Source organism: Vicugna pacos, chromosome 4, assembly GCF_048564905.1.
Source record: "Vicugna pacos chromosome 4, VicPac4, whole genome shotgun sequence".
Lineage (NCBI taxonomy): Eukaryota > Metazoa > Chordata > Mammalia > Artiodactyla > Camelidae > Vicugna > Vicugna pacos.
The window spans coordinates 2,807,817-2,834,945 of record NC_132990.1 but is presented as its reverse complement, the minus strand read 5'-3'; the positions used below and the strand labels follow the sequence as shown (position 1 = coordinate 2,834,945).

Here is a 27,129-nt window from a genome sequence, read left to right as displayed (position 1 = left end):
TGTGGATCTGAGTAACCAAAGATTGTGCTACCTGTTGAAAAATTAATATTTGTAAGTAAGAAAATTAATACATAAAAACTTTAGCTAAAAGATTTTCACCTATCTAGGTAGAAGGCATGAAGAATGTGTCTAAGAGAATTTTTAAGGACATTTATACATTTCCCTAAAATACAGGTGCTGGGAACAAGATACGGCGGGGTTGGTTGTTTTTTAAGGCAGTTGCCAATTTTGCTGATTTTGTGGTATATTTCCTTCTAGAATAAAGAAACGTTATTTATACTATGAAAGTAACAGCAAAATCAAGAAATGTTGGAAATGAAATGAATCTGTACCTTAAGTGAGGCTAGTGGATGTTCTGGACCAAGTAAACTCCAATGGAAGGAAGCCAGATCTTCATCAGGTAGAATGTGATTTCCTGGAATACAAACAGGGATACCAGAAAAGCCATCATGAGTGACACACGGAAACTTGACATCACTGCATCTGTAGATTACCTTTCTTAGTTTTAGACTTTGCAGTAAGATTTCTTAGGACCATCTCACTTGATATACCACATAAATCTTTCACACAGAAATTGAGAGTATTTTTTCATCTTTTAACACAAAGCAACATACAGCAGGCAGATTTCTTGCAGCTGCCTCAGGTACACCATGAATTTCCAGGAGAGGCTAAATAGCATTTCAACTAAGTAAACTACACGAAAACCTAAGTAACTTCCCAGAACAGCATTAAGGTCAGTCTGATAATGCCAGATGCCAAATACCAACTCGATACACGTCTTCATTTGTTTATGAGAAACTATGGTTCAAACTGCATTCTGTGAACTAGGTTCAACAGCAAAGGCAGAATCTACACAGTTATAAAATCTAAAGAAGGTCAAGTGACAATGTTTGCTGCCTGTGACATGGATCAACACCCTCCTCCCACAATTCCCACCCCACCCACAAATAGACATAACAAAGACCAGACTTATCAGCACCAAGAAGTGCCTCTCCGCTGTGCACCCTATCACCAGGGCTGTGTCACTAATAAGAAGTGTATTCAGTTGAGAAACTGCATTTGGGGGGAAAACTCTCTGCCTTTACTGTAATGCTTTGATGCCTGGTATACTGACATCTTTAGTGTGTTACTTATACTGATAAAATTTAAAAACAGAAACTTCCTAATAATTCTGTGGTTTTTATATCATGATTTTGTCACCTCCATGCTAAGTAGCTGGTGATTCATTAATTAGTAATCAGTGAGTAATTCATTAAACAGCTGCTATGGAAAGCCAAACAAGGGGCGTTCATTTGCTAGTGCTAATCATAATGCTCTAAACACACAAACGCACGACACTGCCATGGACTGAACTGCCACGTCCAGAAGAGGCAAAGCTAAGTCCTAACTGTGCAGTTACTAAGTTTTGCACTGCTGTTCATGGATTGCAGAGAACTTCGCTGTGAAGTAAGTATAAAGTGTCTGAGATTTGTTTTTGAAGCTTCTATCCGAAAAAATATTAAGCTGATTCCAACATCAGTGAAAGTCTGTTAAAGCTTGGGTCAAATACTTAAATGAGTATTTCACTCAACCTTTCTAAAACAGAACAACTTATATACCTATACTTTCTATCACAAAAAGGAAAAATTATACTTCCTAGTAAAAAAAGGACAAATTATACTTCCTATTACAAAAAGGAAAAACAATTTTTCTCATTTTGAGGACACTGCAACTTTTACATAAAATCTAAAATAAAAATGCTCACCCAAACAAGAGTTTATCTATAACTTATCAAAATTTTTGGAAGAAATTCCAAGCCCTAAATTAATTCATTCCTAAATTATTCAAAATGTTACTACTGATTATTTTTCATTTAATATTTCACAAAATAATTTAGCTAGAAAAGTATGAGTTGGCATTATTATCTCCCTTGAAATTTATTCAATGTTTCTTAATTAAGATAAACAAATATCTTCACATCTCAAATTAGCTAAGGCATCCATACTCTAAAGGTATACAATTTTCCCATTCATTTCAAGTCAGTCCACACGCCCAAGTCATTTTGTATAACATTTGCATAAATAATAAACTTTTCATAATGTGCCCATCCACATTATCACTTTTTTACATTAGAGGAAATATCCTTTTACACTTTAATATCTGAAAATATGAAAGTACTATATATATTTGGAAAATTAGCTTTAATCCTCCAAATCCCACGTCAGAAGAGTTCCCTAAGAAAATGTGCAGAAAACAGCCAAGTACTAACTTAAAGACATGTATCTGAGATTAAATCCAAATAAAGACAACTTGTAAAATCATTATTTTGTTGACAGACTTGTAGCTATATAATTTGAAACGTCATCAAGAAATACTATATGACAAATTATGGCTCTCTCGCTGTAATTTCTAGTTGTACAAAACTTTTTGGGAATGTTTATTAAAAAATCTGATAATTGGGAATTTCTAAAACTAACCCACAATATAATTCCCCTCTTAAACACAACCGGATCAGGCTGCTGACCTCTACAGAATACAAATGGATAGAGTTACAAAAGGTCTCCCTTTTCTGGAGACCACACGTCTTTCAAAAAGGGCCTATGTGTCCCAAACAGCCCCCAATCCTATCACCGAAGTTCATGGATTTTACTCCCAGGAGGGTCTTGCTTGGAATATGTTTGCTTGTATTATGGACGGACTTTTTACAAACTCTCAGCAAACTACAGCTGGATATTCAAGTAGCTAGAGACCTGCAGGTTGCAAGTACAAGAAAGGGGAGCTGACAGAAAAGAAAAGAAAGAACACAACTATAAAATGCAGACAGGGTGATGGGTGAATATATGACTTACTGGCAAGTTATTTTTAAGAGAAAGAAATGAACATATAAAACCTCAGTTAAAAAAAAAAATTCATCCTTTCTAGGTATTCAGCATAAGGAATTCCTCCAAGGGAGTTTTTAAAGACACTTACACATTTACTTAAGATGTAGCCTTTGGAAACAAGGTGAAAATAGTTTATTTTTATTGTTTTCTTTTAAAGTAGTGAGTATCCCAAAAATGAGGGGAAAACATGACAGTGCCAACTTCATAGCACATTTTCTTCTATAACAAACATAATTTGTGCCAAAGGTTTAAATGTCTAATTTTCATGTGATAAGGTGTTAACCTTTGTCATTTTTAAATGTTATTTTCCTCCAACTTTAAAGGAATTTATTCACAAAATTAGTCTCTCGGCCCGGGTGGAACAATACATAAACAAACACTGAAGAACAAAAGCAGCACATTGTCAGTGACGCCAGAAAATAATACTGAGTAAGGAATGCTACTGAGAAGCCCGTTTCCTGGTTCTTTTCAATTTAAGATACAATCGAAAACATTTCAGCACTGAAATTAAAAAAACCAAAAAAATCAACATGTTCCTAGTACAGAACCCCTTTATAAAACTAAAGACAGTTCTCACACTGCCCACATACCTAACAGAGCGGCAAAGATGGGGAAGCGGTTCGGGTTCAGGTCCAGCTGCTTGGCAACCTCGTGCATCAGGTACTGGCTTGTGGTGAGACTTTTCCCATTCCGGCTCAGCTTGAGGGCGTGGGCACTGAAGTAATAAGGGATGTTGCACAGCGCGTAATCAGAGTCGTACGCAACCAAGCCATGGAAGCCGTTTTCTCTGCAGAAACCGATCACTTCTTGATGATGGTCCTCGATGCTCTGCGCGACCTGGGTGAGAAAGGGGCGCTTTGTCAGAGGCCGGGCCCCGCTGCAGCACTTGCTCAATATGCAGGCGTTATCTGCACAGACTCTGCAAATTTCAGATATGGAAGATACGCAACAGAGCCAAACGGTCAGAAATGCCACGGCAAAGTGTGCAGCACATTGCTCAAATGAGAAATTTCAGTGGGAAAAAACCTCCTGGTCAGTAATCTCCATCCAGACTGTAAATTCATTTTCAATTTCTTCTCAAGTTCAAAGATCACCCTACTTCAAAATATACAATGCCAGTTGACCCCTGTGGCAGTATTTTGAAGGAAAAGAGGGAGAGGTGGGGGAAAAAGAGACAGAAAAGGAAAATAAAGAAGTGTGAAGGAAGGAGAAAGAATGTAGCCACTCTCAGTGAAACCAAAATAATTTCTTTTTTTAATTTATTTTATTTATTATTGTATTATTTAATTATTTTATTTGTGGGGAGGTAATTAGGTTTATTTTTAGAGGAGGTACTGGGGATTGAACCCAGGACCTCATGAATGCTTAGCATGCACTCTACCACTGAGCTATACCCTCCCCTACAAAATAATTTCTTCAAAGTAGATCCAATAGGTAAAACAATCAGAAGGATTTTTTAAAAAATAAAATAAAAGCCAAGGGTCATCCATCACCTACCTGTGTACTACTTACTACACACCTGAAGCAATCAGCATACGGGATAATAATCAGAATGGACATGTTTACCTCCAAATAATTGTCACATGTTTATTCTGTGCAAAGGACCAGGCCTGGTGGGGTAGTGCCAGGTTCAGGACAGCCATGAAGACTAGCTCTAAATTTACTGCCTTTTCCGTGGTGAAAACTACAAGCTGAACTTCTTTGCTGGTACTGGCTCTCCCTCTGTGAAAGGCCAGCTCCACCTCCCTCAGGTGTCGGGACATACTAAGGAGGGCAGAGAAGCAGCGCCCACAGAACAGTAAAAGGCCCCCGGGATCTCTCTATTCCTAAAAACATACCAAAAGGCACTGAAACACATTTTCCTAAAATACATAAAGTCAAAGACAATCGCGTCCTCTCCTGCTGTTTCCCAAAATCATTCATCCAACTAAAGTTTGGCAGGTTTTTTTGTTTGTTTGTTTCTACAATGGATAAAAGTATTTTAGAAAACAGAATTTTAGACTTACTCAGGTGATTCGGCTGTGGAAGGTTAACTCTCTATAGAGCCCTAAAGGTAAAACACATGTGCCCTTAAATATAAATTCCTTAAAACTACACTGCCCAATGTATGGCTATACTGAATTAAAATTAAAAATAAAAATACTTTAAAAATGAAGTTCAAGTGTTCAATGGTCACCTACTAGACATCACTGTAGAGTTACACTGATCTCTCACTGACTTTCACCAAATTTTGTTGGAAAGTTAATTATAATGAAATCTCATTTGGAGGCAAAGCAATTCTTTTAAAGATGCATATTTAAAGGAAAAATAATTTTCTGCCTTCTCTTGAGAAATATTTTGACAAAAATATTTTACTGTGTAAGAAAATAAAACAATATTCAATTAGTCAATATTCTGTCTTAGTATAGGAGGATTGTTTCACCTCTTAATCTAAAAGCAGTGTACTTTCACTAAGATAGAAAAGTATAGTTTAAAAAAAAACATCTAAAATTAGGCCAGCTTCATCTAGAAGTGATAACTTTCAAGTCCAAGTTCTCTATCGCAAATCCCTTTATTACATAGAACTTTACAGTAGTGATTTAAGGCATTTAAAAATCACCAGCAATTCCTGTTTCCCAGGCATCTTTAATAGTAAGTCTGCACAATCTCCTAAGAGGCCCTGAAGTGACAAGAGATCGTAGGTCAGCACCCCCTCGCTCCACACCCCTTGGAGGAGTTCTAGAAAAGGCAGCCTGGCTGCTTGCTCCAGAGCCAGGTATCCAGTAGAGATAGGGCAGAATTAAACGTCTAAGTCGAGTACCATATACTCAACAGTTGTATTCTGCAGGAGAGTTTATTAACCTATTCTTCTGGGAAACTGAGGCTGAGAGCCATTGAGAACCAACTCCAGGACGAGAGCAGTTAAGAGATGACGTGGCTCATCCTCCCCGGGCACCTGTTCTCCGCCATCACTGGGCTGCGTGCCTCCTGGCGTGTTGCCCCATCTCCCTCACAACAGCCCTGGGTGGGGAAAGAAGGCGCCAGCCCTGAGCAGGTCACCCCAAAGGGTGCTCACGCAGGGGAAGAGCAGGTACCCCGGGCCAGAGGTGAGTGTGATGTGTCTGCAGCCCCATCCCAGGGACCCACAGGAAAGCAGCAGGTGATGGAGTCAGAGCAGGCAGGGACAGGTCTAATTTGGCAGGTTTTCAAGGAAGGCTGTTGGCACTGGGAAACAATAGATAATGTATTTCCAGAGCTGTAAAGCACTCATAGTCGTTGGCCCTGGAATAACCTTACTCCAGGAAATACCTAAGAAACCAACGTACCCGATGAAAAACGCTGGGAGCATAAAAAGGGTAAGAGCAGGCTTCTACGGGAAAAAAAAAAAAAAGGGTTAACGTTAAGGAGCTGGGTAAATACAGCAACTACACAACATTGTGGCGAAACCTGGGAAAAGCTGAGGACAAAATACTAAACAAAACCATTTCAGAACATAACAACCAGTATACACAAACGTGTAAAAAGTACGCCTGTGGGGACAACAACTGGAAAGGAAAAAGCAAAAACCAACATAGCTGTGCAGGGTGGTGCAATCAGTTTTTTTTTAAAAAAAAACTTTTTAAAAGGAAAAATAATCTAATGAAAAGCTGAAACAGCACTGGTACAAGCCATACCCCTCTGTGCTGCTGCGCTGAGGGGCAGGTAGCCCTCCTTTCACACCTGTCGGACAAGGCATGCAACTTGCTCATCTACATATCAAGGGTCTAGCTCGGTGCCTGGCACACAGTAAGCACTGTCTCTGAAATAAAAAAACTCTGGGGGTCCCAGTTCGGAGGCCTACTAACAGTCTTTAAACGACTTACAGAGATAAATAAGATAAATTCTATCCAGTAGAAGCCAGCATCCAGTGGACTTACAGAGCGGTCTCATCTGTCTCTGGAGAGTGGGATGGCGGGCTTTCCACAATCACCTCCGTCCACTTCCCCTTCCCCAAACACAATTCCTTGTTCATTCAGAACACTTGGTTTCAGACTGGCATTAAAAAGCAAAGTGAGTGAACCATTAATAATTCACTACAATACTACTTTGCAAATGATTAACAATACTTTAATCCTCCCCCAAAGCACACCTAACATTAAACAGTTGTCTGTTAGAATTAATCTCCTAAGACAAAGGAACCATGGCCTTAGGTAAGCGGAGACTTCAAATCTAAAGTAAGGTGGAGCAATCTGTGCCCTTTGTCCTGCTCATCTTTGTTATCTTAGGTACCGGCGTGATGGTGATGGGGAGGAGAGCTGTCTAGGTTCCAGTTCTGGCTTAATGCCCAGTCTGCCCAGCTAGGAATGTAAAATTAACGAATCTTTCAGGTTCCTTCAACTTCTAAAATGCTAGTATTGTTCCCCACCAGTTAAAATCCATTATGCCTTTCTCTGAGGAAAGGCTACACGGCATTGAAAACCACAAGGGAACAGAGCTGTAGTGCCTCCCAACAGGTGAAGAGTAGCAGCGTGGGGCAGCAGTTAGGCAATGAGGGAAATGAAACACCTAAATGAGAGTCTGGGGGACCAATACAACATGAGTCTCTGCATCTGTACAAGCGCACCTGACTACATCTCATCAGAGAATCAACTTTAATAAACACAACTTAAAAAAATAGCCAGCATATCAGTGGTGTCAGGACAGAATACAAACTGACAGATGTATGGAATTATATTATAAAATGTCTAAAATAACCCCCCTGAGGGGTTGGGAGGAGCAGCCCTAGGTAACCTTGGAAAACAATGCTTTGAGGGGAAGCAATGACCCAACAATGAGCTCCTGGTAACCAGCGTGTGGCAGGGGTGCGGGTGAACAACTCTGCAATCACCCTCATGTGTGCACGGCTGGGGTAGATGGGTGGCAGATGACCCGGGTGTCTCCCGGTCACAGAACGGAGTCACAAATGCGCAAAGGGAGGAAGCTAGCGTGACCCTGTGGTGCTGGGTTAGCCATGCAAATGTCCGTAAGAACCGGGGTGCAGGTTCAACAACACAGACCTACAGGCACAGAAGTCATCAGAGGTGAGTGTGTACACATGGGTTGGTCTACACACACATCTCCTAGCTATCAGCAGAGGGCCTAGAAGCAGCAACACCCTAGGAGAAAGGATACCTGCACCCCGATCTGGTTTCTAAATACCATTCTCCACTAAAAGGGACGACAGCCTTTGAAAAAAATGGGTGATGCCGGGGCAGGGAAATCCAAGATGAGTCTGGAGCATCTATGATGCCACAGACAAAGGACGGGGTTTGTCAGAGGCACACAAGGGCCCACCTGAAAGATGGTGGCAAGATGTTCCACCAATGCTGGGAGAATTTGTGCAACAAAATAAATAACGTGGTACTGGCTTATAACCAAAGTACACAATGAATATATGAGTCCAGACTGACAAAAACAAATAATGAAATAAAGGAGGAAGAAGAGACAAATCTTCCTCGGAGAAAAATTAAAAAAGATAATGTGGAGTTTAACTCCCACCCCTCCCCCTGAATGTAGGCTGCACTGGATGACCGCCTCCTAAGAACCAAACCAGCAAAGGGGACCAAAGTCACGCCCAGTAGACACCACTGCGGCGCAGAAGGGCACCGCATCTCTGGAGCATTCTCCCCAAATCACAAGAAAACATCAGACAGCCCAAATTGGAGGCCAGCCTACAAAATGCCTGATCAGTTCTCCAAAGGTATAGGTCACCAGAGGCAGGCAGAGGCTTGGGACCTGCCCCAAACCTAAGGTGACTAAGGAGACGAGACACCGAAAGGCGACAGGGCATCTGAAAAAGATACGGGTGGAAAATGGATGAAACCTGAATGAAACACATAATGCAGTTAAGGGTACAGTAGCAACACTAATTCTTAGTTTTCATAATTGCACTTGCTCAAAGGATGCTAACATGTGTGGAAGCTGAGTGAAAGGTAGTCGGGAATTCTCTGTACCATCTTTACATCTCTTCTATAAACCTCAATTATTCCAAAGTAAGAAGTTTATTTTAAAAAGGAAATAGTCAATAGTGTACAAGACACTAGCTGAAAGAGTGTTTTAAGCATTTCCATCAGGTGAATAAAGCATTAAAAGGCCTGAAAGGCGAAGTGTCCAAGAGCTTACCACATGAAAATACAAGTCTTCCCCAGACACTGCAACTCCTCCGGGACGGAGGAAAGCCGACCACAGACGGTATATATAACCTATGAATGAATGAATGGAGTCCAGCGACCAGCAATACTTGTAAGAGGCCCAGACTCGTGTCAAAGAGCCTAATGAAGAATTGGGTGCAGAGAACTGGACAGAGCAAAAAGAAGACTCGATGCAAGGTTTGGGCGGGGATGGGGAAAGGCCTAGGTTGCACTGGACCAGAGAGATAGCCATTTAATTCAAAATAAAAATGAAGTTCCAGAGGTGAAGCTTCCGAGAAGCAGGGCCTAACAGGGCATCAGCAGTTTTTTCTCCTTTGAATGTGTCTTTCTTCTGGTCTGAAAGCCTTTCCCTATTTCCTATTTCATCTCGTCTATTCCACCCTATCACCTGTGTTCTGTTTCTCTAACTCCCTGGCCTTCCAGCTCCTGGCTCAGACTGGGCACAGTATGATGAAAATGGTTATGTCTAGCTCTTAATTCTAATTTTAGAAGCGAGTAAAAACTATGAAGTACAATGTTGGGAAGATGATTTCTATTTGAACTCCCCAACAGTACAAAAGCAAGCTAAAAAAGCCAGCCCTGAGACCTGCCTAACTTACAGATAGTAACAGAAGGGGTTAGGGCCTCCTCTGAACAAGAGCGAACCAGACGTGGAATTATCACCGCCTCCTTACAGAAAACCCCGTAACCAAAGACCACCCGCCACCTTAAGGGCACCAAGCCTTGACTGATTTTTGCCTTGGCTGCCATCCCCACTGCATTAAAATGCAACTTCAGATCAAGGGGGTGAATTCGAGCGCTCCTGTGTACACAGCACAGGGCATTCAATGCTGACACCTGCTACATGCTTTTGTGGCTACAACCAAGCTGGGAACCACAGAACACCTCGCCTCACCTCTCCAACCCAATCAGTGCAGAAGATCTTTAGTAGCTGACAAAATGCTCCATTTTTGGTCCAAATGAAGTATTTTGTACTTAGCTGGGATCATTTTAATGCTCCTATCTACTTGCCGCAGAATCCTAGGGAAATCTTTTTCTCAACAGTTTTTAGTTTCATCATTAAAAAGGCAGATACATCAAAATTCAGTATTTTTTACAAGGAATGATGACTAAAAAATTCCCAAGCTTACTTTGCATATAAATTATTCATTAATGTTCAAAGCAGCTATGGGGAAAGTCCCCTAAGAATGAAAACATAACACCGTTACTTACTCCTCGCCTCCAGGGAAGAAGCCCCTGCACAGCGAGGTTTTGTGTCTCCGGCGGGTGAACTCCTCTGCCTACTGCGATGGTTTCTGTACTTCCATTTCATCATCTGCAAAAATAATAGTACCTCACAGGGTAGCTGTAGTAATTAACTGAGTTACTACATGTGAACAGCTCCGAATCTATTCATAAATAAAAAGCACTCGATAAACGTCAGCTACTATTCATTTCGAAGCCATGTGAGAAAGGGTCTGCTTCTTCATGCTCTTCACGCAGGACGTATGACACTGTGAGTTGTCATAAACAGATTTTCTGATACAAAGGAAAAAAGTAGGTGTGTTTTTCTTCAGAATAATTGTACAGAAGCTTGGGGCATAACGTGACATGCTCCAACCAGCTACCATATTTAAAAGGCATAAGTTAACCTGAACATAAGAGGACATGAGTTGACCTAAATTCTTTTGTTTAAAAAAAAAAAAATCAGGCTCTGACCTTTATCCAGATGAACCCAAGTCAGTAGGTATTAAGTGGGTAGAACTTACTCAGGCGAGTTACTCCCTACTCGAGTAGAGCTAAAGAGTGAATACATGAAAGTCAATGCCGATTTGGTGTAGGATTTGTATTGCTGTTCACTTTAAAAGGGAGATTTCAATGTTATGACACACATTAGCAATGTCTCTAAATGTAAATGTCTCCTCCTTGGGAAATCTGAAGTCATCGTTGAATAAACTTCTTACCTTATATAGCTCTTGGTTATTACTAGTCTTATAGAATAAAGAATTAGTTGCAGTGATCTTATAAAAAGCAAGGATAAACAATTTCTTTTAAAATAAAGGAGTGCACATAAAGAGATTCTCAACTTCACTGATCATAGGGAAATGTAAATCAAAACCACAATGAAATACCATTTCACATATTAGGATGGATACTACATAAAAAAACAAAACAGAAATAAGCAAGTGTTGGTGAGGATGTGGAGAAACTGAAACCCTCACACATTGCTGATGGGAATGTAAAATGGGGCAGATGCTGTTCTGGAAATACATCCCAAAGAATTGAAAGCAGGGACTCAAACAGGTATTTGCATCCCCATCTTCATAGCAATATTGTTCACAATAGCCAAAAGGTAAAAGCAACCCAGGGGCCAATGACTGATGAACAGATCAGCAAAATGTGGTCTATCCAACACAATAGAATATTATTCAGCCTTGAAACGGAAGGAAATTCTGACACATGCTACAACATGGATGAACCTCGAGGACACCATGCTCAGTGAAATAAGCCAGTTACAAAAAGAAATTATGTTTGATTCCATTCAGAAAAGGTGCCTTGAGCAGTCACACTGACAGAGACAATCAAGTAGGATGCTGGCTGCCAGAGGTCGGCAGAGGGGAATGGAGAGTTAGCGTTCAGTGAGGACTGTTTCAGTTTGAGAAGAAGAGAACTTTCCGGAGATAAATGGTAGTGATGGTTGCACAACAGCGTAAATGTACAGTCAGTCAGCCCTTCACATCAGCAGATGCGAAACCACAGGTTTTACAGGGGGCCGACAACATCCACTGTACCATGCCATTTTACGTAAGAGATTTTACATCCTTGGATTCTGCCATCTAAAGGAGTTCCTGGAACCAGTCCCCTGCATATACCCAAGGAAAGACTGTACAATTTCACTAAACTGTACACTTAACAATGGTTAAAACAGTACAATTTTTGCTATGTATAGTTTGCCACAATTTTAAAAAATAAAAATATATAATAATGAAAAGAGGTAGCACCCCATCTCCCTGTCTTTTTGGAAATCCTAGGCACTTGGCGCCAAGACATAACTTCCTACTTGTCCTAAAAACAGAAGTTTTACTTTTCCTTTGGATAATGATATTAGCATATATGTCAGGGATTGTATCTGCCAGCCTACATAAAAAGGTGGGATTTCTTTCTTTGCAATCTCTTTAGCAGGTTGCCTACGATGCAATTGTAATCTGGCTCAATGCTTATTCAATAATAAAACTGTTTTCTTTCTCTGCTAAAGAAATAAAAAAATAAGAGTGGATATCATAAAAGAAATGCAAATTAAACTTTATAAATTTTTTAAATAAAAAAATAAAATGATAGGAGAGTAGAAACACCAACATTATTTGTATTCACTGTCCATTTAGCCCACTATATTAATTTCCTAATGATTCAGCTAACTCCTAGCAATACTATTTTTGTTAAAAATCTAATTCCAAAATACATCAAAACTGTAAATTTCAGAATTTATAAAAAGTAATCTTAGACTGATGCAATTTATTTCAAAGTGGTGACACTCGCAAACTCTTTATTAAAATCTTTTATGGCCCACATAGGTTCGGGAGACTGAAAAACCATGGTACCTGTGCTCATCTAAGCAGTCAAGTGAGGCCCTCCCAGCCTGGACTGGCTGGCTCTCGTGCTCATGCAGACAGACAACACCACTCCAGACCTATGAAAACGCAATCCCCCAACAACACTCCTTTCAGCACTTTCCTGCACTAATCAGCCAAATACCAACAGGGTAGCTTCAGTTTTTCCAAAGAAATACATTTATTCCAGAGACGAGTGGGAAATGCCAAGTAAGCAGGGCACAAAAGGAGCACGCTTCTAGATCACAGACCCTTAGTTGCTATGGATTTACCATCACCTTTGCAGGAAGGTCAGTGTGCCAAGTTCAACTGTATACTGGCCCTAAGAAGCCTAGAAACAAGGTTTGATAGAATGAGGAATAAGGGGTGGAAAGATGGCTAAATTCAGCCTATTTCCCTAAGCAGTCACCCCTTTTATGTCGTCAACACGGCTCCTAAATTTAGAAGCATGAAGGGCTCACTCAGAGACAAAGCCTCTGCACCAGGTGGCCAAGCTGAGACTACTTATCTGTAGAAATGACTAGACCCTGGGTTTGAATAAACTTTCTGCCATCTTTCTGCCATCACACTGCCATGCACAGGAGACTTGAGTAACTGGTGAGTCTGAAATCGATTTATTTGTCCATTTATCAAATATATTTTGAATTTCTACTACATGCCAAGTGATGTTCTAAGAGGTGGACACCACAGGACTTACTTTCTAGAGAAAATATAAACATAAGTAAAAAATAAAATAAATGATGCCAGCTATATAGACACATTTAGAGAATTTTTGAATATTTCCTTCTGAACTCTGATTCATTCATGTCTGTTCAATTTATAAAATTTTGTCCATAAACCCCCTGGGAAATAAATCTAATTTTTCCAATTCTAAAGTATCTCTTCTTCAGGTGGGGATGGGTGGGGAAAATTGGTGAAGAAGGTCAAAAGATACAAACTTCCAGTTATAGTTGACCCTTGAACAATGTAGGGGGAGGACAGGGGAACCAACCTTCCAGGCAGTTGAAAAATCTGTGTATAACTTTACAGTCAGCCCTCCATACCCATGGTTTCGTATCCACAGACTCAACCAACCACAGGCTGTGCAGTACTGCAGTATTTACTATTGAATAAAAATCATGTATAAGTGGGCCTGCATAGTTCAAACCCATGTTGTTCACGAGTCAACGGTATAAAATAAGTCAGTCATGGGGATGTAATGTACATCACGAAGGGTGTAGTAAACAACACTGTACTGAATATTTGAAAGCTGCTAAGAGAGATCTTAAAAATTCTTATCACAAGAAAAAGAAATTCTAACTATGTATGGTGATGGATGTTAACTGGACTTACTGTGATCATTTCTCAATATGTACATATATTGAATCATTACATTGTACACCCAAAACTAATATAATGTTGTGTGTCCATTGTATCTCATTAAAAAAAAATTAAAGTAACTCCTCTTCATTTTACAGAGTACTTACTTCAATGGTCAATTTCTTACTAAGGCTGGAATGTGCAGTATGTATTAATCAGTTTCTTTCCATTGTATAAATTCCCATTGTTTAAAACAAAACAAAGAGCAACATGGGTCCAGAAGTATATAGAGATAAGGTGTATAAACGTATGTATTTTAATTTAGAAAACTAAGGTGTATTTTTCTTTTATTACTTCTCTTCCTGGTATACTTAGAAATCTCTATTTCAAACACTTATATGGCTTTACTAAGGCCCAAAACTTAGAATTCTTTGATGTGTTCACACCAGGACTTCCTAGGCTTGGCACCACTGATACTTGAGAATGGGTCATTCTTTAATGTGCATTGTAGAATGTTCAACAGCGTCCCTTGCCTCCACCTCTAGATGGCTGTGGTCAGATGCCCTCAGTGTGACAATTAAAAATGTCTCTAGACATTGCCAAGACCACCAGCCCCCAGCCCCTATTGAGAACCACTCACTGCTCTGCACCGACAGTCCTATGGCATCAAAGAAGGCTCCAAACATTGGAGGCGAGGAAAATGACGTTAAGCAAACCCCTGTCCCCACTAGACTAAACTCTTTAAAGGATCCCATTCTTTCCTGTTATATTCATTCCTCCACAGCTGGCCAATAACAGGCACTCGATGTTTGCTAAAGGGATAATGACTCATCACTGGGAACCAGTCAGAAAAGAGTGCAAGAAATTTAAGGTAAGAAAATAAATCTTTACCTAATGGCCATTGATCAAGGTGTTGAAAGAAAATAATGAAATTTGTCTGCCTATATAAATAGAACAAAGCAAGTATCTGATTAAAAAGTTGAGATCCTATACTGAACATACAGGAGATCCAAGAGGAGTAAAATTAGTCCCTGGCCTCAAGTAGCTTAGTTTAGCGGAGAAGATACATACGCAGGTAGCTTAACTAAAGCTTTGTGATGGGCTTTGAGGCAGGGGTAAAATCCTGACAAGCAGAAGTGGGGTACCTCAATAAGAGGGAGCAGCATCAGCAAAGCTGGGTAGCTGGGAAACGGACATTTCTTGGGGAAACAGCGAACAGTCTGGTTGAGAGCATTTAACAAATAGAGAATAACTGTGAAACTGATGGACGGTACAACGGGTTCAGACTGAAGGAGGGTCTAAAAGCCCGAATAAGGAGTCTGGATGAGTGGTTTGGTTCAAGTCCCTCACCTAATGACCCTGCAGGCTGCTCTGGCAATGTGTGCAAGGTGAGCTCCACTGGTGACACCAGGCGTGGGGGCCCAGTCCGCCCCAGAGGCAATTCTGACAACCGTCCACTGTAAGGCAGTTTAATGGAATGGTATTTACCTTCAACATGTCTTGCATTCGACTTTTTCTTCTATTTTATTCTGTGTCAATCGTTATAAATGCTGATGAACACCCAGGAATTTGGTTTCAAAACCCACCGATGGGTTTGCAAGGCACTTGGTAGGCCTTTTTGGTCAACCTGGCAAGCTCACATGTTGGGGATATTAGAAATGAGAAAGAGAGGTGGAGGTGAAAGACCACTGGGCTCGAACTGATGAGACATTTTGCAGGGACTGGCAGGATGGGATAATAAAAAGGCCAAGGATGACTCAGGTGGTAATGAGTGTATCTCTGAAGTGGGTAACCACCAGGCTCAAACCAATTAGGGCTAAAAGTGAAATCAGAGCTGGCTGGGAGAACAGAGGATGATGGAAAGTAAGAAGAGAATGAAGGGTGTATCCGTAGGGGTCAGGATGCAGAGGGGCTACACAGTCTGAAATCTTAAAAGGTGGTGTCAATCTCCCTGCTGATTATAGGGAATAAACTCTAGGGTAGCTAAAGTGAAATTACAAGTCACTAGAGGTGAGTAATCTGAGGCCAGATTAGAGACGAGAATAGTCAGTTTGGGTGCTGAATGGGATATGGTAAAAATAATCTCTCAGTACGTAAAACCAGCTGCTCAAGTCTTTGAGAAGAGTAAAACTGTGCGCTGGGAATTGTCAGATGTTGAAAGAACACATGCGTGGTATTAACCTCAAAAGAGGTAATATTGGGGATTACGAAAAGAAAGAGTATGTGACAGAAAAGGTCCGGGGAACTGTGGCATTTATGAAAAATTGCATTTCAGTAACCCCAGAAAATGGAAGGACTTTGATAATCGAAAAGGGTTCAACAAGGAAGATAGGAAGAGACAGACTGGCCATTTATACGTCTAACTATAAACCTAAAAAAGAGTGGGCGGGGAGTAAGATTTAGAAATGGGTTACAATTGTTGATAAATATCAGCACTGAAATCACAAATCAGTGGCTCAAGAGCTGAATCTAGGCTGAAGCCCGTTTTGCTTGGCTTAGAGGTGTTTTTTAAATGGGATTAATTTCAAATAAAAATCTGGGTCTCTGGCATTCTTCAAAGATCTGAAGATTTGGCAATGTTGGCTCTATAGTATTTTTAGACTTTAGAATGTGTATACTCTTGGATCTACCAAGTTTATATGTGTGTATATCATTTGGAGGGGATGGGAAATTATGGAACACTATGCAGCCATTAAAAAGAATTAGTACTATAAGATCTATAAGAACAGTAAGACATGAAAAGATTTTTTTATATACTTATAAAAGTAAATAAATTGCAGAATGATGTGTGATCACATTAATGTTAAAAACTAGAACTGTTATAACATAATATATTGTATAAAAAATATACACAGGCAGCTGCTGTGGAAAATAGTATGGCGATTCCTCAAGAAATTACACACAGAGTTACCAAATGATCCAGCAATTCCACTCCTGGGCATGTATACACCCCAAAGAAACTGAAAGCTGGGACACCAACAGATTTTTGTACACCCATGTTCACAGCAGCACTATTCATTATCCACAACAGCCAAAAGGGGAAGGAACCCAAGTATCCATAAACCAAATGTGGTCCAGCCATACACTAGAGTATCATTCAGCCTTAAAAAGGAAGTAAATTATTACACAATGTTACAATATGGGTGAACTTTGAAGACATTAGGCTAAGTGAAATAAGCCAGTTGCAAAACTGGTACACTTACAAGAAAACACATGTTTTTAAATAGTATTTTAAATGTATGGCTGGCTTGAGTTATAAGGTGGTCAGTTTTGAATTCTGAGTATTTCTTTATCAATTTGAGGGCTTTACGAATCAAAGCATATTGCTAGATTTCCGTGCCTCCTGGCTAAAAACCGTGGAGCTCCCATTCTACCTGGAAACAGTGGTAGAGGCATTTTGCTATCAGATCTGACCTGAGAGTGAACTGTGGCAGGCACACCCCCATGGCATTCTTACACAATGAAACTGAACTTTGATTTCAGCACAGCACTTCCCTCTTGAAGAGGTTACTGGTGACTTGTCTTGGATATCGCTCAATCAGCAATCCCGTTTCTTCCCATATAAATTGGGTGACAAAAACACTGAGGGCTAAATGAGACAGCACTGTGAGAGAGGACCTGGCAAGGGACCCGTACCCGACAAATTAGTTCCCCATCAAGGACACAAAGAAAGAGATCATCATCCCAAAATCTCGGGATGTCTTATCTCACATTCTTCCAGGGAGTTAAAACACGAGCTCTGCTTTATGTAAGATCTGAGTAAATGCACCAGAGCACTGTTCAGGATAAGATCAGAAGGACTTCCATCATAAATCTGTACACCAACGCCACAAGTCTCGTGTCAGGAACACTGAGGAAAGCGCCAGGGATTTAATGCCACCAAGATTTTTAAATAAACAGCAGGCCTTCACCAAGTTTCAAAGGTTATGATGACTCAAGGCACACAAGAGGAAATGCTCCTAGTAGCAAAGGAGAAGCCAAGTTGAGACCAGGCAGTTTAATGGCCTGAACAAAATTAGTTGATACATGGGCCAACTTCCAATGGTTAGAGAAATACAATTATTACTCTAGCAAAGACATACTCTTCTAAGTCAAAGATTTCTCTAAACAAAGCTGACAGGAAATTAAGCCTTTCTGCCAGTTTACAGAACCCTAGAGAAAGCTAATACGATGGCATATTTTTCTGAGAGATGCCTCATGTGCCCAACATTAGATACACAGTGAGGCTTTCGTGTCAATTCCTTCCCCAATTTTTATTTAACCTTTAAAAAAATATTAATTATCATACAGTAATATTAATTTTTATTTACTTTTGATGTAGTTCTGTGATTTTAAAACATGCTACCACATCAAGTTACGGACAGTTCCATCACCCCCAAAAGCTCCCTCCTTCTGTCCCTTCATATTCACACCCTCTGGCAACCACTCATCTGGTCCCCATCACTATATTCTTATCTTCAAAAGAATGTCATATAAATAGAATCGTACCTTTTGAGCCTGACTTTCACTCAACATAAAGCTGTAAAGACTCAAGCAAGTTGTTTCATGCATCAGTAGCATCTCCCTTTTTATGGCTTAGTGGTACGGAGGTACCACAGTGTACCTATTTACCCAGTAAAGGATATTTTGGTTGTTTCCAGTTTGGGCTGTTATGCATAAAACTGCTATGAACATTCATGTACGGTATTTGTGTGAACAACAGCTTCATTAGGAAAATACCCAGGAGTACAACTGGTGGATCACATGGTAAAGAGATCTTTATAGGAAACCAAGGAGCTGTTTTCCACAGTGGCGTGCCATCTTGCATTCCCACCAGCCATGTGGGACAATCCCAGTTGCTCAGCATTCTTGCCAGGACTTGGTTTTGCCAATACTGTTTATTTGAGCCATTCTAAGAAGTGTGCAATGATATGCCATCCTGGTTTTACTTCCCATAACCGTTTTAAATATGGCCATCTTTTAAAAACAGTTCATACTGCTTCACTCCCTTAAAGAATGCTGACCATAAATTTTTCTGGCTTTAAATCATCCTTACAGAATAAACCATACACACCCTCAGGGGTTACTGAAGTACACAGGGTTGTTTTCCCTTTTCTAAAGAAGCCCCAGAATTATGTGTGCTTTTTATAGCTTTTTCTATCTTCTCCCTTGTGAAGTGTCACTTCTTGCTATTAATGGTGCTCCTGTCTCTGGCAGACTTTCCTCTGCACCCTTTTCTCAAGCTGAGTTTAGAAACAGATAACTAAGCTTATCAGAACTACATCTGAAAAGGAAAGGGCAGTCTACAAGGGAGAGAACTTGATTCTTCAATGAGGAAACAGAAAGCTTTTTTTTACTTTTTGGGTCACTGTATTAAAACTTCCTGACCTCTCATTTGACTGCTGAGAAACTTTTAGCAGCTAAATTTCTTAGGTGTTTTCCAAAAAGGTGAGGCTGCCAGGTATTTGTCCACCAGGGAACTGAGTCATCACTGTATTAATCTGTACAATTAACCCTATACTGTGATTCTACGTCAGGAGTTAAAAGCTTCTCTAAAGCAAACTAATTATAGACAAAATTATCTTGTGTCTAGAAACCTAAGTGGAAGAAATGATCTTAAATCTAGTTTCCAAACACTTACTCAGACACTGGTTTAAGATTCTGAGGACCTAAGTAGGTAAATGAGACATTCACAGGGGCGCAAAGATAAATATTAAGAAATTTCACAACCAAAAAAGAATTCAGCAGCAGTTCTTTCAAAACGATACAGAGACCGTGTATGCACACTGACTCTAATCCTCAGTAAGGTTTATTTGAAAGCCACTTGACCAGAAAGCTCATTCTCTTTTCCATCATCTCTGAACAAGATAAAACTGTTAACACTCCTGAAGGCATCTTCTGGAGGTGGAGCACATCTGGCAGCTGGCACTGCCTTATTTCTCTAAGAGCCCAGGCTCCACGGCAGAAAATGCCAGCAGCAGTCCCTAGCTCTCACCCGAACTTCTCCGGGGACGCAGGCCAGGTCTTTGCCATACTCACAGACCAATCGCCGCTCTTCCAGCAGCCTCGACCCGCAGACTTAGAAACCCTGTCACCAATTGCAACAGGATCGGGGTGGGACTTCCGCTATCACTTTCGGCTTAACCACCACCATCTCAGCACAGGCAGGCAGAGCAGTCAGGAAGTTTGAATTTCACAAACTTTGGGATCAAGCACAGTTGCAAGCAGAAATAAAGGAATGACAAACATGCTGGAAGGCAGAGTGGCGAAAGCCAGAAAACCCAAACAGCCCCCTCCTAAAAATGTTAAAAGAACAGTGAAAAAGGAAGCACTCAAAACTTAAGTCAAGGGTCACGGATTTGCATGTTATCTCTGCCTCGGCTGCAGGGTGGTGGAACACGCCTTGGCCAAAGGGACAGCACAGTGCCGGGCAGTCAAAGCTCTGATTACCTGAGTGCACAGCCCAAAGTGGCCAAGTCCTCACTGTGCAGAAAGAAAGAAATCCCGGAAACTCTGATTCACATTCTCTTTGCCCTGACTCTGAACTCTTCTCACATCAGATACACAGAACCACTTTTTCACACAGACTCATAAGTCACAGAACTGACAAATTCTGAGTCTTTGAAATATAAGACACAAAAAAAGTCAGACAATTTCTCTAAAACTATCATCTTACAGAGAACCTGGACCCAGTCCTGCGTTCTCAAGAGGCCAACTCCGCCGGCCTTGCCCGGGCTCACTGCCCCCAGGTGAGTCGGGGTGACAGCAGTAGGCAGACCTTACTGACTGGGGACCCCTTCCTGTTGATATCTGGCCCACTTGCTCCCACAAAAAAAAAACCCAAAAAAAAACAAACAGAACAAAAACCTGTTGCTGTTCAAGCCCTACTGAATTCGAAAACGAGTGTCTCATAAAAGTTCAGGTTAGTAATCTGCCAGCTTCAAGCAGGCATCTCAGGGAGGATGGCACTTTACCCTCCAAGCCTGCAGCTATCCAGCTGGTCCTAAGCTTCTCGCACGGACTGGGGCAGCCGAGGTCTCCAGACCCCGGGAAACTCGTAGCTGCCGGCCGGGCTTCAGGCCGCGCGTCCATCTTGCAGCAGGTCACACAGACCCGGAGCAGAGAGGCGCCTGGGCCCCCGGGCCCACATCCCTACCCGGACCCCGGCCAACTCCAACTCCAGATCCCGGCCTGCTCAGACCCCAGACCCGGACCCAGGCCCAGACCCCAGACCCCTGGCCCTCTCCGTCCCTGGCCCCGCAGACTCCAGATCGTAGCCCACCCTCAGCCTGAATTCGAGCTACCCGGCCCACGCCCACGCAGACCCCCGCCCCGCCCCGGGCCCAACCCCGCCCCCGGCCCCCCGGCCCCCCGGCCCACGCCGACCGCGGCCAGCCCGCCCGCCCGGCGGGCCGCACCTTGACGTGGAAGCGGATGAGCGCCAGGCGGATGCAGTGCGCCATGCAGACTGGTGGCAGGAACCAGACCTTGGGCGGCGGGGTGCCCTTGTTCTGGACATGGCTGACGATCTGCTGCGCCGTCTGGCGCTCGTTGCCCTGCCGCTTGACCCACTCGTGCAGCCGCGCTTTCTCGAGCGCGCCGTTGAAGAAGACGAAGAGCTCGATGTTGCCGCCGAAGCAGGCCTTGGCTAGCGCGGCCAGGTAGCCGAGCATGTGGTTCCACTGGCCGCCGCTCACCCAGTCGGTGTAGAAGCCGCCGTAGAGGCGGTGCAGGCAGTTGTCGGCGTCCACCAGCAGGCGCAGCGGCGTGTGCGGGGGCCGCTGCCGCCCGCCGCCCACCAGGCTGCCCCGGGCCAGCTTCTGCAGCTCCACCGGCACCACGGCGCTCGGGCAGTGCTTCTCGATGTAGTCCTGGAAGCCCTGCACGCCCATGGCGGCGGCGGCGGTGGCGGGCGCGGGGCGGCGGGGCGGCGGGGCCGGGGGCGGCGGGGCCGTGGCGCGGGCCGGGGCCGGGGCGGCGGGCTCTAGGGGGGGCCGGGCCGGGCCGCGGGCGCGCTCATGGCCGCTGCGGCCGCCATGTGCTGCCGCCTCCCAGGGCCATGGCGGGGAGGGACCTGCGCCGTGCGCCGCTCCAGGCCCAGGCCAGGCTAAGGCGGCCTCGCGCGGGCGGGCGGCGGCGGGGCGGGGCGGCGCCAGCTGACGTACGCGGGCCGGCGGAAGGGGCGGAAGAGGCGGTGCCGCGGGCTGAGGGGCCGGTACGCGGAGGCCCGGGACCCCCGGCCCGGAGCCACAGTCCCAGGCCGAGGAAGGCAAGCCGGCGAGGGGCCCCGAGGCCCAGGCCAGGGGATGGGGAGCCCGGGCCCAGGCGGCGCCTCTGGGGCTGCGCGAGCTCCCAGGGGATCTCGTGGCAGCAGCCTCATCCCATTCCCTTCCCGGTCCCCCGGAGCCGGTCACCGGACGAGGCCCCATCCCGGTTCCCGGGATCTGGTCACCCCGAGGCGGTCTTCTGCCCGGAAGCCGGCGAGGCGGCCCTGTCTTAGTCCCCGCCTGGGAGCCGGTCACCCTGCGGAGGCCCCGTCCCGTCGCTGGTCACCCTAAGGAAGCCCCATCTTCGTTCCTGGGACCGGTCATTCCAAGGAGGCCTCGTGTCCCGGAGCCAGTCACCTCAGAATGCCTCATCACACTTCGGGGTCTCAAAGGAGGCGCGTCTGGTCCCTTCAGAGCTGGTCACCCGAGGAAGCCTAATCCCTGGGGTCCGGTCACCCCAAAGACGTCCCGTCCCGGGGAGCCAGTCGCGCCAAGATGGAGTCAGTGCCCGGGCTGGGGTGGCTGCACGGGGAAGGTGGGCAGGCTGATCAGGACCTGGAAGTCGGGGTGCATCTGGGGGGGAGGAGCGGGCAGACGCCACTGTCCCCAATGGAGAAAGGAGTCAGTCGCTGCGCTGTGTCCCCAGGTCTAGTTACCAAGTTTGAGAAGTGATCGCCTGCTCTCTCAGCCTTAATCGCGTGGGTATCTTAATTAACTTAGGAATTAACTCTCCAGACTTGTTTTTCACAAGGCGTGGTGTCCTGATTCTGAGGAAGGTGGAAAGGCGGCAGATTGACCCCGCTACCCCTGTGCTTATAGTTCTGGGAGAAATAGGGCAGCGGTGTGAGCGGAGACCCTCACTGGCGCTCCCTTTTAGGGAGCAGGGTTCCCTACAGGTAGTTCTAATTCTGAGCCCAAAGTGGTGTCAACTGCCTGACGGAGCCTGAGGCTCCCCTTTATCATTTTCACACCAGTAACAAACTTCACGGCCCAGACACTGAAATGAGGGACACTTTATAATGTAGTTTACAAGTAGCCTTAGTGTCAGATAATCACTGAAGAGACTTTAAAAACAATAGATCTGTTAGCATGTGAAATGCCTCCTTTCTATTTAGTTCCAAATGTGAAATGGCCATCTTCCCTAACGCTTTTCTGCTGGGGTGCATCCCCTCCTAAGGAAACTGATTTAAATCCTTGGTGCGTCTTCTGAAAGGAGGTCCTCTTATGACTTCTGTCTGGGAGCTCTTCAGTGACTGCGTTTTTAAATGAAGTTAATATTGTTAGGTATGTTACGCTTCAATAAAAAATTTTTAAACAGATTAATGTCTTGCAGAATGAAGCATTTATAAACTCAGAACTCTTGAGGCGTTTGGGAGTGGTGTTTTTACTTACCTCCACCCCTCCTGTCTTTTTTTTTTTTTTTTTTTCTGGAGAAACCTCTGTAGTAGAGCAGGCCCAGACAGCAGGTGCAAAGCAAGTGGAGCCTGTACCCATGTGGGCTCCAAGAAGCCCCCATACTCTCTGTCCCTGAAAAGGCAAGGTGCATTTTCTCATTTCTGATAACTTCACCTCAAGTATAGGCCAGTATGATACATACATAAGTAAAATACTCTTTGTTATTTTGATGAGTTTGTTTAATTTTTAAAGAACAGACCATGGCAAATTAAGCCACTTACCCATGCACAAAAATTAGTAATGAGGCCAGGATTATGTTATGTAAAAACACAGTTAGCCATGTAAAGCCACGTTAAATAGTAACGCTCCCAAATATCCAAATTTCCTTCTATAATCCACTGCTGGTTCACAAAGATTAGTAGTAGTTTTAAAACTACTACTCATTGTAATTTAACTGATAGCATTGCGTTCCATATTTACTTTTCCAATGCACTGTTGTTCTTTTCAATGTGCTTGCTTTTAATATTTTAAATGCTTTAATGTCTGGAGTTCTGAGAATAAATTTGTTTTCACCTTAAGCTTAGTGGAGACGACTAAGGGTCTGGAAAGGACGTCCTTCCAGAAGATGCACCAAGGATTTAAATCTGTGTGTTCCTACCTCTGTGCCCTTGCAAAACTTACTTAAACTTTTTAAACCTTGGTTTCGATCATCTGCACAATGAGGATATTAATAATTTTTACTTCCCAGATTGTTATAAGGATTAAATGAGATAATTTGCTTACCACCCAGCAAATGCTCGATAAATGTTGACTTTTGTAACTATTACTTCCATGTACTCTAATTGTATAGACTTTATCCTTGAGAACATGGACCGGTTATCTTAAATTCATTTTCGTAAGTATAAAACATAAAAGTTATGCCTACTTTCCCTGTGTAACTCTGTGTTCACATTTTAAAAAATTAATTTTCTTGTTTTTGAGTAACATTATTAGTGGCTGGCAAAAGATTTGGCCGACAAGTATTTTGTATAACCTGTATCCTCAGCTCAAATTCAGCGGTTGGTTGAAGTTAAATTTTTTAAATATCAAGGTGAGATCAAACATCCATATTTACAGTTTACTAAAAAATTATATCTTTGTGGTTTCACAATATATGATAGCTAATGGTTGTGGACTTATATTTCCAACTACCTTTATCTCAGGGCAATTCACTTACAACATATGAGAAAACTTTTAATTTCACTAAGAGATTGCCACACATGCAAGAAAAAAAAACCTGAAAAATTTACAGAAATGCTAAAAAGGACATGGGCCGATGCTTTATAGAAATCACAAAAAGAAATTTCAGGAAAAAATTATGATTAATAGACAAAGAGAGTGAGCCCATGGTGTACAAAAATCACCAGTGTGTGGAAAACCAATGACAGAATACTTATTTTCAGCTCTTTCACATTTCAACCAATTTTTGATCAATTCATCTACAGCTCAAAGTAGGAAAATATTGCCAGCCTTATTTACACTATTCTTTTCCCCAAACTCAAGTGTTTTATAACAGATTGATACCTTTACTTAATATTCTATCCACCAGCAATAAAAGGTTAAGTTTTCAGTGTTTCAAGTAAGGTGATAGAGACTCACATTAACCATCAGCATAATTAGGGCATATATTAGGAGAACAGCAGGCTAGAGCTAAGCGTGCAATCTGTGACCCTGGAAGAGGGCAAATTAATCTCTGTTTGGGATTTGAACATGTAATGTTTACCTAGCACTAGGCTCTAATCTGTTAATTGATTGTCAACTAAAATTACCTGGAAGAGCACACAGGTATCTCTATAGTCTAAGGACTTTGTTGCTGTTTTGTTTTGTTTTGGTATTCTGGAAAATTAGAAACTGCTTTTTGTCTTTAGTTACGTAGATTAAAAGTCCTATTCTCCAAACTTATGGTTACCAGGGGGTGAAAGAGGTGGGAAGGGATAAACTGGGAGTTTGAGATTTGCAGATATTAACTACTCTATCTAAAACAGATAAACAAGTGTCTACTGCATAGCACAGGAAACTGTATTCAATATCTTGTAGTAAACTATAATGAAAAAGAATATGAAAACGAATATATGTATGACTGAAACATCATGCTGTACATCAGAAATTGGCACAACATTGTAAACTGACCATACTTCAGTAAAAAAGAATGCAAAAAGTCCTGTTCTCTTCAGAAGTGTGAATTTGTTTTCTCTTTCAACCATAATTTTTTAAAACTAGTATGCGTCATAGTTTTAAATTGTAAGTCAATGGGAAAGTATAAACGAACTTCTATAAATGCAAATTTCTAGCACTCTTCAAGACTAGAGGGAGTTCCCAAATGCCTAGCTGACAGACATTTTATATAATCAATTGGTTACCATCTCAGCCGAAGGGTTTCTGCTCCCTTTGAGCACTGTAATTTTCCCTTCCCTATCAAAGGCAGTCGGGGGCTCTTTGGTGCCCATTCTTTCTAAAGTCTGCAAAGGACTGTGTTCCTTCTCCACCACCTGTGGAAATGCACAGAGGCTTTTCCAGCACTTCCTGGGCATCCAGGTCCTCTTCCTCCCCACGTTGGTTCTTAATGACACAGAGACTCATGCGTCAAAGTTGGCCTTGACTCCTATCCTCGCCCCTGGGAGCTGCTGAGGACTGATGGATCACATCCACAGGGGTAGTTTGGGAGACGGTTCTTAGTTGGGACATATTCTCTCATTTGGCTAGAACTTTAGAGTTGTCCCTTAAGTACTGCCTGATGGAATCTTCCATTTTTTTTGGAAACTAAATTTTATTTTTAAATACGATGTAAATCAAATGAAAAAAAATTTAAATCAGGAATTTCTATTCAGAAGTACAAAATCACTCTAAGATTTAATTATTTAGAGGCTAGTTACTATGAAATGGTCTATTGCATTTAGAAAATATGATAACAATGTTTCTGGAAGGAGCAGTTCTCTCACACCAAAATATGAAAAGCACCCAGGCCTGACAAGGCTGGAACACATGAACCTGACCTCCAGGGAGAGTCTAGGGCCTCAGACAGGTGGGAGCACACAGTCATTCTCTGGAAACAGAGCTGAGGCTCCCTGCACAGTCTGTGCTGGCAAAGGAAGAGGTCAGGCTTGCCTTCCCACAACTACAAGAATGCAGGTGTCTCTGGAAGGCTGGGAGAAAGTTCTGTCGTAAATGCAGATGCCCTCAGGGTGGAGCAGTAGCCTGAGCCTGGGAAAGAGCTGAAAGCAAGAAAGGGCTCCTTCTCTCCTCCTCACCACTGTCTCCTCTCCATCCCTCACTCCCTCCGGGTCCCAGGTGGGTGGTGCAGGCAGCACTGGCCCAGGATGGAGGGCTGGGGCCTGAAGCGTGCATCTTCCACATCAGTGCAACCTGGAAGAAGGGTTCAGCATAGTCGTGACATTGCCTGTTAGTCTGTCTTATAACAGATACCTCCAGTTTTGTCAAACCAGGAAGCACTATAATTATAATATTTTAAAATAAAAATTTCCATGTCACTAAAAGAAGAAAAGATTATAAGCTCAGTCTTTTAACATTTTTTTTCTTGAGTTGCACTGTTCAA

The 27,129-nt window shown here is 42.7% G+C and overlaps 1 protein-coding gene across 1 annotated transcript in view; it reads right to left on the bottom strand.

Moving 5' to 3' along the window:
* FAM120A (family with sequence similarity 120 member A) overlaps nt 1-22,518 on the bottom strand; it is a 98,540-nt gene extending 76,022 nt beyond the window's left edge. Inside the window, exons 1-3 of the mRNA XM_072959123.1 lie at nt 21,294-22,518; nt 3,452-3,698; nt 333-415 (exon numbers count right to left, since the gene is read on the bottom strand). Coding sequence (XP_072815224.1) covers nt 333-415; nt 3,452-3,698; nt 21,294-22,304 — 1,341 coding nt within the window. The 5' untranslated portion in view covers nt 22,305-22,518. The remainder of the gene's footprint in view (nt 1-332; nt 416-3,451; nt 3,699-21,293) is intronic.
* Between the last annotated feature and the right edge of the window lie 4,611 nt (nt 22,519-27,129).